Consider the following 12644-nt stretch of genomic DNA (forward strand, 5'->3'; position numbering starts at 1 on the left):
CTTCTGGAACGGGTCAGTGGTGGTCGGCGTGGAAACGGGTGTGTCTCCTGCCGTGCCGGTCGTCTAGGATGGCGGGGGAGCGCCTGTTGTGCACTGGGTCGGAGCTGGCTTCTTTCTTGTTTTGTCTCTTTTAACCCCCGTCCTTGCCTGAGAGAAAAGTCCGTGTCCCGTAGGCGAATTCCCGCCAAGCAGATTCGGGCCCCGCCCCTTTTCCTGGAACTCAGTTTCCCAGCTGCGGTCCTGGCCTTTGGACCCCGCCAGCCGCTCGGGATTTGCCTCATTGCCTTCTAGCTGTGCCAGGTGTCCCGATCTGAAATTTCTTTAATTGGAAACACGGTAACTTACTTAAGGGAATACTGCTACCTTGGAAAATGTTTCACAGCTTCCGCGCACAGAACCCCCAGGTAATTGCTGTATTCTGAGGCTTTCCTGATTGGGAATTATCACATGGCACTTGTCTCCAGCAAGAACCATCTATAAATGCGCAGCCACTAGCCACGCGTGACTAGTTAAGTAGTTAAAAGGAAATATTTAAAATTCTTTTGAGTCGCACCAGGCACGTTTCAAGTGCTCAGTGTGGCTAGTGGCTACTGTATTGGACAGCACAATTATAGAATGTGCCTACCCTCCCGGTAAACTTCTGTTATCATCCCAAAAGATGGGCCTGAGATAGAACGTGTAACTTTAAGCAGACTTACCAGCGCTAAGGAGTTTTACTTCTGATTCACTTAACAAGGAATGTATCCCTATGAAGTGTATTTTGGTCTTCTCTTTTGCAGAACTTATTTCCCAAGAGTTGAGTGATATGGTAAATAAAAATGTCTGTTGGATCCAAAGAGAGGCCAACTTTCTTTGAAATTTTTAAGACACGATGCAACAAAGCAGGTATTGGAAAGTTTTATATAACTAGGTAAAAACATCACATTGAGAAAATGTTTTCTGAAACAAACATGCATGTTTTCCAAGAAAGACTACAATACCACACAGTTTTATTTATACCATACACTGTTCCTTATGGAGTCATAAATCCAGGTAAGAACATAATCTTTTACAGGTTAACCAGAGGATGAATATAGAATCCCCAGTAGATAAAGTGGAGTCTGGCCCCTTGGTTAACAGTAGGAAGAATTGTTTTTAAAGTACTACCGAAAAATCAGAAACATTGATGATAATGTTGCTTTATGGCAGTCGTTGAACATTTTGGTCTTAGTACTTGTTCCACTCTTAAAAATAATAAGAATATCCCTAAAGAGCTTGTTTATGTAGCTTAGTGTATTAAAATTAAAACTAAGAACTTAAACGTATTAATGAACTTAAAATAAAAATAAACCCATTGCATGCCTCTATAGATCAGTGGTTCTCAACCTGTGGGTGGTGACCCACAGGAACTGTATTAAAGGGTTGCGGCATTAGGAAGGTTGCTAGAGATAATATATTTTTATTGTGACTTTAGGCAGTTACTGTTTTCAGCAAAATATACAAATATCTTCAACTAAACTGTAGGTGCTGGCAGGAAAAAAAAAAACAACACACTTTCAACAAAAAAATAGAAGAGTGGACTCGGCGCCCGTAGCACGTGATCTTGATTTGGTAGCAATTTCCCTGGCCTGGGTACCATTTATTTCAGCTATGTACACCCAGGGTGGCAGGTTCCATACTAGCCCAGGTCAGCTAAACAACAATGACAGCTGCAGCAAAAAATAGCTGGGCATTGTAGTGGGTGCCTGCAGTCCCAGCTACTTGGGAGGCTGAGGCAGGAGGATTGCTTAAGCCCAAGAGTTGGAGGTTGCTGTGATGCCACAGCACTCTACCAAGGGCAATGTAGTGAGACTCATCCCACAAAAAAGAAGAGTGAAATAGGGTTTTTTTTTTCTTACTATTTTGCAGTTCCCTTTAATATCTGACTTTAGATTGTCATCTCAGTCTGCATTTAGTCTGTTGCAATATGTTGTTTTTGTAGAAATATGTGAAGAAAATCCACATAGCTAGGTAATTGAAAAAAGAATGTATTTTTAATAGTCTTCAGTTACTTATGGATATTTTTCATTACTAGTTTTTCTTATACTTTGTATAGCTCTTTCAGAGATCTAAGACATATCAATAGATCTTTCCATATTGTAACATCATGCAGTAATTGTTGGCAAAATAATTGGTGTTCTGAATTATGTGGATATTCCAAATATTCACACATTTCATTAAACAGTATTTTTAAAAATCACGTTCATTAATTTCACCACAGATTTTATTAGAAAGGTTTTTTAGAATTGAGAAGAAGTTAGCTACTAGGAGCCACTGGAAATTTTAATTTTAATTTGAAGGGTCACATTTTATCATTGGCAATAAACTGTGTTGTTTTCCTTGTAGTAAAAAGTTCATTAATTTGTGAGAAAATGTCTACCAAATTATCTAAGTTTAACTTAGTTTGTCTACTAGTTGTTCTTTTAGTAAAAATGGCTTTTCATTCCAGTAGCTATAATTTTGCTCACAGCTCATCACACGAGTGCTTTTCTAGACAACTATTGTACGTAAGCATGCAGAAGTGCTTTATAAATATTTCTCATGTTGTCACAGAATATTAAAAAGATGTATTCGGGTCTTGAGCTTTAATAAAATTTACTTTTATTTGTTAGGATATTCTTAAGTTAAGCTTGAATTACTGCTTTTCTTAGTAAGGGCATGGTGTTAAGGTATGTAATAACTTACTACAGTAGTACAGTTTGGTGCCACTGCCCTAACTAATAGAAATGTGCCAGCAGTTTTAATTATCTTTGCACCATGGTACAAATGTCAACATCATAAAGAAGGCAGATGATTCTGTACTGTTATTATGAAAATAGTCTAGAGCTTTTGAACTTCATGAGTCATGAAAACTGCTACTATATAAGATTCATAGATCATAATTGAAATTTTGTCATTTCACTTTAAAAGGGAATCTTTTTTACCATTTTTTTATGAGTCTGCAAGTTTCTTACACTCTTACATTTGCCATATACACTAATGTGTGAAGGCTAATGTGGTCTTCGTAATTATTTGAATTTTCTCTATGAAATGCATTCTTACTATGAATGTTTTTTTATTCTGAATTGTGAATATTAAGATGGAAAATAAATAAAAAGGTAATAGAAGTAAGGACTGTATTGTAACTTGTGAATTGTTACACCTTGCTACAGATACATAAGATCATAAGATTAATGATCTTGCTGAGGTGATAATGCCTTAACAAAAGTAATCCACAGTCAAAATCTCAAACATCCTTTTCCTTATTATGATTTTTAACTACTGGCTCATAAATTTTTGTCATCGGTTAAAACTAAGGTGAGATTTTTTTATTTTTCTTATAGATTTAGGACCAATAAGCCTTAATTGGTTTGAAGAACTTTCTTCAGAAGCTACACCTTATAATTCTGAACCTGCAGAAGAATCTGAATATAAAATCAGCAGTTATGAACCACACATATTTAAAACACCACAAAGGAAACCCTTTTATCGACAGATGGCTTCAACTCCCATAATATTTAAACCTTCAACTCCCCTAATATTCAAAGAACAACGTCGGACTTTGCCACTGTACCAATCTGCTGTAAAAGAATTAGATAAATGCAAATTAGACTTGGGTAAGTAATGTGATATGGTATTTAAGGGAAGAATACTAACACAAACTTAGGGATTCAAACAAACGTATATTAAAATATCAGCTCTTTTATTAAATAACTGTGTGACATTGAGCAAATTGATATTTTTGGCTTCACTTTCCTCAGCCGAAAAATGGAGATGATGAAAATAACACCTAATAAGTTTGGAATAATGAAGTGAGGTACTTAATAAATGTTCCTTTTCCTCTCTTCCTTTGGTTGATAGATTTTGCCACCCAATTTGCTGAATTAAGTCCTATATTAAAAAACCTAGAACTTCTTTTCATGTTAAACTAAACTATTTCTACAGGCTATCACGGAGGATACAGAAGAATATTTTTATCAATATGCTATAAATACGTTGATTTGGTAGCAGTTTCCCTGGCCTGGGTAACATTTATTTCTAAGCAATTATATAGTAAGATTATGCATTCAGTTGTTCACATATTTATTACCTACTTGATGTAAGTAACATACGTTCCCTTTCTTCAGAGTATTGCTCTCTAGTAAGGGGATTAAATAATACACAGGTAAAGTATAGTGTAAGGCTAAATGTAATATGTGCAAAAGAAAAATATAAGAAAGTACAATGAGAGTTGAAAAGAGAAAATAATATTGGGGAGAGTTAAGTAATTATTTGTTTGAATTGAACCTTGAGGGATAGGTTAGATTCAGAAATAAGAGATTGTGGTAGAGTGATAATGTTCTAGGCAGAGGGAACAACATGACAAAGAATATGTAATTTGTTTAGGGAATACTGATAACTTCTCAGCAAGTAATTCAAGTTGGTTTGGGGTATTTTGTGTCTGAAAGGGACCAGTAGACAACCAAGGGTAAAAGGAAAGCAGATTAAAGGTGGGCATTGAATGCTAGGCTAAAGAAATGGAATTTATTTGATTGGTTGTTGAGCAGAGAAGGCATATGCAAATTTTATTCTGCTACTTGCAGCATCAGACCTTAATGACCTCTCTTTGTCCTCATGATAAAATCTGAACTTAATTTTGGCTTACAAGGTCCTTTGTGACCTGGTCTAGCATTAAATCATCTTACCATATTCTCTCCAGCTTTTATTTATCATTCATTCCTACTGAAGATCTGGCTTTTCAGAAGTATTATTACCTCTTCCTACACTTACTTTGTTCTTTTGATTTTAGCTAGTTTACTCATTCATCTTTCAGATCTTGGATGATTTATCTCTGTTTTTGAGAAATATTCCCTATCTTCATTGAGCTTCTAGTGAAGGAGAAGTTCAGCAATTATAGTATGATACATACTTTGAAAGATGGCACTAGGAAATGCATATATAAAGGGAATATAGGTAATGGTCAAAGATTGTCTTTTTTTTTTTTTTGTTCTGAGACAGAGTGTCACTCTGTTACCCAGACTAAAGTGCCCTGGCCTCATAGCTCCCTGCAACCTCAAACTCTTGGGCTCAAGCAATCCTCTTGCCTCATTCTGCCGAGTAGCTGGGACTACAGGCCCTTGCCTCATGCCTGGCTAGTTTTTCTATTTTTAGTACAGACAAGATGTCACTCTTGCTCAGGCTGGTCTTGAATTCCTGAGTTCAAGCAGTCCACCCAGCTTGGCCTCCCAGAGTGCTAGGATTACAAGCATGAGCCATCATGCCCGGCCAAAGATACTCTTATATATTATTACATACCAAATGGTGTATATATAGTGTTAAGTATTCATGGAATGAATATTAGTTTTGCTTCAGGAAGCCTAATTATCTGGCAGCAGTCTTTGGAGATAAAGGTTTTTTATTATCTTTATGAAAAGGGAAGAGTGAAGATAGGAAGATCGGTTAGGAGATGTGTAGTAATCCAGGTGATGGAGTAAAGAGCGTGAATTATATAGGATGTCCATAAAGTTCATGTGCCATTTAGAATAATTGTCTATTTTAAATTGCAGTCGAACTGTTACTACATACATATGTAGTAATACATGTGGTAGTGAAAGCAGATATGGAAAGTAATAACTGCAGGACCCTTTAGTAATCTGGATATGGAGGATTCAAAAGAAAGGAACAAATGACAAAGCATGACTGAGTTAAAATATGGTCGTGACAGTTATAGAAATTGGTAGCATATTGAAATTGGAGAAAAAGGTTTGGGAAGGAAAAAGTTGAAAGGATGGAAAATAATTTAGCTGAGTTTCAAATTGTTGTCAGAGACGGTTAATGGAATGTTACGGTGGAAATGTCCCTCAAACTTTTGGAAATACAAAGCTAAAACTACTGTAAGAACACAGATAGGAGAGGAAGTTGCAGAAGTCGACTTTATTTACAGGTTAAATATCCTTTCTACAAAATGATTGGGACCAGACTATTTCAGATTGTGGATTTTTTTCAGATTTTTGAATATTTGTGTTACACTTACCAGTTGAGTGTTCCTAACCCCAAAACTCAAAATTGAAATGCTCTGGTGACCATTCCTTTTTTTTTTTTTTGGAGACAGAGTCTTACTTTCTAGCTCACAAACTATTCTTGGGCTTAAGCAATCCTCTTGCCTCAGCCTCCTCAGTAGCTAGGACTACAGGCATGCACCACTATGCCTGGATATTTTTTTCTATTTTTAGTAGAGATGGGGTCTTGCACTTGCTCAGGCTTGTCTTGAACTCCTGGAACTCAAGCAGTCCACCCAGATCGGCCTCTCAGAGTGCTAGGATTACAGGCAAGAGCCACTGTGCCTGTCCAGTGACCATTCCTTGAAGAGTCATTCAAAAGAGTTGGCATTCAAAAAGCTTAAGACTTTAGAACATCTCAGATATTGGATTTTTAGATTAGAAAATTCAACCTGTTGGCTCGGCGCCTGTGGCTCAAGCGGGTAAGGCGCCAGCCACATATACCTGAGCTGGTGGGTTTGATCCAGCCCGAGCCTGCCAAACAACAATGACGGCTGCAACCAAAAAAAAAAAAAAAAAAATAGCCAGGCATTCTGGCGGGTGCCTATAGTCCCAGCTACTTGGGAGGCAGAGGCAAGAGAATTGCTTGAGCCCAAAAGTTGGAGGTTGCTGTGAGCTTTGATGCTACGGCACTCTACCCAGGGTGACAACTTGAGGCTCTGCCTCAAAAAAAAAAGAAAGAAAATTCAACCTGTTTAAAGTGGTAAAATCATTACGTGTGGTCAGAAAATTAATTATGATGAGGCCTAGGATAGCACTTAGGGAATATTTAGCAGATGAAAATATAGAAGAAAATACTGAAAAGTAAATCATCCATTCAACAAATACTTGATGCATTTTTATGCCTGGCAACTTGAAGCATTAAGGAAAGAAATGAAAACGCAAAGCCCTTTGGCCTCTAGGTACTCCAGTCTTGTAAGGGAGAAAAACACAATATATATTTGGGTGGTATTTTTTAATTTAAGAGCGTGCTATGTAAAGCAAGCAGCCATCTGTCTAGTGTGGTTAGGAAAAGCAGTTTGTCCCAAATCTACCAAATCTTGAAAGACATACCCAGAGTCAGGGGTTAATACCCTGGAATTGGTATGTGTATAATCAAGGAAGGATCATAATTAATTAATAATAATAAGTCCACTCCAAACCCACCACAAAGGAGTTAAATTTTTATTTATTTATTTATTATTATTATTATTTTGTGTGTGTGATTTTTGGCCATGGCTGGGTATGAACCTGCCACCTCCAGCATATGGGACCAGCGCCCTACCCCTTTGAGCCACAGGCGCCGCCCAGGAGTTAACTTTTTTAAGGCTATGGTGCATAATAATTCTGTTCACTATAGTCTGTTGAGACCTTTTGCTTTTAAGTTTGCTTAAATTCAATATTGAAATCTAAGACTGATAGACTTAAGCTGTGTTTTTTAACTTTGTTCAGTTTTAAACTTTTTTATGTATTATTATTTTTAAGTCCTTCCTAAATTCTAAAGTTCTATGAGATGTGCTATTTCTGCTTTCCAGCAGCCCTTCTCATTGCCTGAAATCATATGCTTTTATTTTACCATACTTCAACTTGCTTGTAAAATCCTCAAATTATTTGGGAAATGTTTATTTGGAAAAAACTTATTTTCACCTGGTTCTTTTTTTTTTTACTTTTTATTTTTTACAGCTGGATTTCTTTTTATTGCTGAACAAATATTGATATATTAAAGGCTTTAGTTTACATTAGGGTTCACCCTTTGTACAGTCCTAAAGATTTTGACAAATGTATTATTATAATGTCATGTGTCTATCATTACAGTATTATACAGAATAGTTTTGCTATACAGCTCTTGTGCTCCACCTATTCACCCTCCCCTCCTCCTGAGCCCTAATTAGCCACTAATCTTTTTATTCTCTCAATAGTATTACCTGTTCCAGAATGTCATATAGTTAGAATCATACAGAACATAGCTGTTTTAGGCTGTTTTTTTTCACCTAGCAATATGCATTTAAGTTCCTCCATGTCTTTTCATGGCTTAATAACTCATTTCTTTTTAACATGAATAATACTCCATCATATGGATGTACTACAGTTTTTCTGTTCCTCTATTGAAGGACATCTTGATTGCTTCCAAATTTTGGCGACTATGAATAAAGCTGCTATAAACATTCATGTATAGGTTTTTGTGTAGATACAAGTTTTCAACTCATTTGGGTTCATACCATGGAGCATAATTGGATTATGATATGAGTGCGTTTAAATTTTATTAGAAACTGCAAGCTGTCTTTCAAAGTAGCTGTACCATTTTGCATTCTCACCGGCAGTGAATGAAAGTTCCTGGTATTCTTTTAGAATAGCTTTAGCCATTCTAGTAGATGTATAGTAGTATGTCATTATTCGTTTTATTTTTTTAAGTGCCTTTTCTTTCAAAATAGTGGTTTAGCTACTTTATGATAGGTATCTTTAACTAAAAATCTCATTAGAGAAAAAGCTTGGATGTTTTGTTGAATTGGTTTTTTTTAAAGTTATACATACATTTGAGTTATTAGTGATTATGTCTATTCCATGTTACTTGAGAATTGAGAATATAATGAGACGTTTTGTCCATGCTTCTACAAATAGTTTTAGTTTGGTTTTCATTTTATTTAAATAACCTTTAATTAAAGTTTTCCCAAAGACTCTCGAAGTTAGAGATGATAGGATCTTTCAAGGCAACTATTTTTATGTATTTATTTGTTTGTTTATTTATTTATTTTGAGATAGGATTCTCACTTTCTTGCCCCCAGTAAGGTGCCATGGTGTCAGGTCTCACAGCAACCTCAAACTTTTGGGCTCAAGTGATTCTCTTGCCTCGGCCTCCCAAGTAGCTGGAACTATTGGTGCCCACCACAACACCCAGGTGTTTTCAGAGACGGGGTCTCGCTCTTGCTCAGACTGGTTTCAAACTCTTGAGCTCAAACCATCCCAGCCTGCAACTATTTTTTAAAGTATATTTTTTCTGAAAGTAAAATGTGCCTCAGGTGCCAAATTTATAGTCGCCATCAAACCCACAGAACCACCTGAGTACTTTATGCCCTGGAGAGTCAAATGTAACATACTGTAATACAGAAAATAGGAATATGGAAAACCTAAATTGGGTTTGTTATTGAGGGAGCCACCTATAGTTTTAGAAACCATGTCTAAGCATTATTCCCTTAGAAAGTAGATACGATCAACAAGAATAGAAATACATGTACTGGGTGGCGCCTGTGGCTCAAAAGAGTAAGGTGCCAGCCCCATATGCCAGTGGTGGCTGGTTCAAACCCAGCCCCAGCCACATACTGAAAAAAAAAAAAAAAAGAAATGTAGATATGTACTGCTATCTCTAACTCACTTCCCCTACTGATAGCTAATTTATTCATTCAGCCAGTATTTGTGGAGTGACTATAATATGTTAGAAATTATTGTAGTTGCTACGGATATAGTGATAAGACAAAATCTCTAACTTAAGGACCTCATAAGTCTAATACCAGAAACAGGAATAAAGTTTCTCACCTCAGAGATCACTTAAGTTTTCTGGAAAAGGCGTTAATAGTTACTAAATGGAAACCTGAAAGAGATACTCCAGGGCTAGAGGGAAAAAGAGAAAGAGACAGCTTGTACAAAGTCTTAGAAATTAAAAAGGGCATTCTTTTTAGGACATGCGAATAGTTGGATATGGCTAAAAAGTAGAATGTGATAGAATAGCATCATAAAAATTAAGTCAAATTGTGAAAGGGCTTGATACTATAGAGTTCTGTTAAAGGGTTTTATCTTTATCTTGAAAAATAAGATCTTTAAAGATTTTTGGCAGAAGAATAATATGATCAGATTTGGTAACTGATTGGCTTTCAGTAAATGTCTTTCCCCTTGTTCTTTTCCTCCATGGTACTACATATAACTTAATAATAGAACATAGCACATTGTACTTGTGTACAATTTTAAAAATATTTTTTTATTATTTTTTTGAGACAAAGTCTCACTATGTTGACCTCACTAGAGTGCTGTGGTGTTAGAGCTTACAGCAACCTCAAACTCTTGGGCACAAGCGATTCTCTTACCTCAACTTCCCTTATAGCTGGGATGACAGGCACCCGCCACAAGACCTGTTTTTTTTTTTGTTTGTTTGTTTTTAGCAGGCTTGGGTGGGGTTCGAACCCTCCAGCCCCAGTGCATGTGACCGGTGCCCTAACTGTTGAGTTACAGGCACCGAACCTCCAGTTTTTTTTTAAATTTCACCTACTAAATTATGAACTCTGAGTTTAAAGTTATATCTTGAATTGGATCACCCAAAGGTTATTATGCATATTATATGTTTAATGTTGTTTGGGAAGGGGAAGACATCTCTTTCTGGGAGAATCAGCAAACTGAAAAACCTTTGAGACTGACTTCCCTATTCATTCTTTTTCCCAGTATAGATGAGATTTTTTGTTTTTAAATAGCTGCAAAGAGTGAAAATTTATAATCAATCCAGACTTTATACATTCTCACTGAATTATGTACTATTTCAGGAAACAATATTGCCAGCAGTAAGCATAAAAGTCATCGTACAGTAAAGGCTAAAATGGATCAAGCAGGTGATGTTACCAGGCCACTTCTAAGTTCTTGTCTTAGTGAAAGGTATGATGAAGCTATTACATTAAAATATTTAGATGAAACATTTCTCTACATATTTGTCTTATGAGATGAATTTAATTTTTATGCTAATATTTTAGCTGAGAGCCTGTTGGAAAATCATGTATTATTTAAATCTTTTAGATTGAGTTCTTTAATAGAATAATTTTTACATCAGAAAACATAAAAGTAGTCTTTCTTGTAATATTGAATTGGCTGGTGTTCTGTATATTCTGTGTCTTTAAGTAACAAAAATAATGATGAGAAAGCAGTAAGTCCTTGAATTTTTGTATGTGTCACATATATATAGTTATATATATCACATAATTAGATGATTATTTGTGTCCTTTGAATCTTTGGAGAGAACGTGATGCTTTTGTAGATTTACTTTACATAATTTTTAAGTTTAAAATACACAAATTGTAGCAGCTGAAATTTGTGAGTACTTTATTGCTTTCTCTGAGCATGTTAAACATTGCTTCGTGGTTACTTAATTCTTTAGAGAGATTTACATTGGAAAAAGTAATATAAACATTTAAAAGTAGTATAATTCTAACAACTGAAGTGATTCTTTTTTAAAAAATTAGTGTTTTGTATGTTTTTGCCATTGTTATTTTTAAAATAATTTGAGGGATTTTTTTGGTTTGTTTTAGTCCTGTTCTACAATATGCACATGTTACACCACAAAGAGAAAAATCAGGTAAGATTAAACAAGGCTCTTTTATTCTTAGAATGCTAGAAATGTGGCATCTGGCTTCTGCTCTCAGAGCCATTGTAGTACATTGAGCTCCATAGAAACAGTGCCCAGGCAAGTGAGAACCGGACGGGTACTGGGTGACTCTGCCTCACTGAGGAAAAATAACTAAACATGGGCAAAGGAGATCTTAAGAAGCTGAGAGGCAAAATGTCATCATATGCATTCTTTGTGCAAACTTGTCGGGAGGAGCACAAAAAGAACCACCTAGATGCTTCAGTCAACTCTGAGAGTTTTCTAAGAAGAGCTCAGAGACTTGGAAGACCATGTCTGCTAAAGAGAAAGGAAAATTTGAAGATAATGGCAAAGGCAGACAAGGCCCATTATGAAAGAAATGAAAACCTGTATCCCTCCTAAAGGGGAAACAAAGTTCAAGGGTCCCAATGCACCCAAGAGGCCTCCTTTGGCCTTTTCTTTGTTCTGTTCTGAGAATTGCCCCAAAATCAAAGGAGAACATTCTGGCCTATCCATTAGTGATGTTGGAAAGAAGCTGGGAGAGGTGTGGAATAACACTGCTGCGGATGACAAGCAGCCTTATGAAAAGAAGGCTGCAAAGCTGAAGGAAAAAAACGAAAAGGATATTGCTGCATACCGAGCTAAAGGAAAGCCTGGTACAGCAAAAAAGGGAGGTGTCAAGACTGAAAAAAGCAAGTAAAGGAAGGAAGATGAGGTGGTGGAGGAGGAAGAAGATGATGATGATTAATAAGTTGGTTCTAGCGTAGTTTGTTTTTGTTTTTTTTTTTTCAGTTTTTGGCTGAGGCTGGGTTTGAACCTGCCACCTCCAGCATATGGGGCTGGCGCCCTACTCCGTTGAGCCATAGGCACTGCCCCGTAGTTTTTTGTTTTTTTTTGTTTTTTTCTTATCTATGAAGCATTTAACCCCCTGTACACAACGCACTCTTTTTAAGGCTGTGTAGGATTTGTTTTTAAACTGTACGGTGTCTTTTTGTATAGTTAACACACTACAGAATGTGTCTTTAGGTAACCCTGTCCTGGTGGTGTTTTCAATAGCCACTAACCTTGCCTAGTATGGGGGTTGTAAATTGGCATGAAAATTTAAAGCGCATTCTTGTTCACACATAGCACAAATTAGTTATATATATGGGGATGGTAGTTTTTTTATCTTTAGTTGTCTCTGATGCAGCTTATACGAAATAATTGTTCTGTTAACTGAGTACCACTCTGTAATTGCAAAAAAACAGTTGCACCTATTTTGTTGACATTCTGAATGCTTCCGAGTAAATACA

At 36.3% G+C, this 12644-nt stretch overlaps 1 protein-coding gene across 4 annotated transcripts in view; it reads left to right on the forward strand.

Moving 5' to 3' along the window:
- Positions 1 to 818: 818 nt before the first annotated feature.
- BRCA2 (BRCA2 DNA repair associated) overlaps positions 819 to 12644 on the forward strand; it is a 105406-nt gene continuing 93580 nt past the window's right edge. For all 4 annotated transcript variants that reach the window (XM_053563168.1, XM_053563169.1, XM_053563170.1 and 1 more), the window contains exons 1-4: positions 819 to 885; positions 3342 to 3614; positions 10541 to 10649; positions 11297 to 11343. In XM_053563168.1, coding sequence (XP_053419143.1) covers positions 819 to 885; positions 3342 to 3614; positions 10541 to 10649; positions 11297 to 11343 — 496 coding nt within the window. The remainder of the gene's footprint in view (positions 886 to 3341; positions 3615 to 10540; positions 10650 to 11296; positions 11344 to 12644) is intronic.

Source organism: Nycticebus coucang, chromosome 15 (genome assembly GCF_027406575.1).
Source record: "Nycticebus coucang isolate mNycCou1 chromosome 15, mNycCou1.pri, whole genome shotgun sequence".
Lineage (NCBI taxonomy): Eukaryota > Metazoa > Chordata > Mammalia > Primates > Lorisidae > Nycticebus > Nycticebus coucang.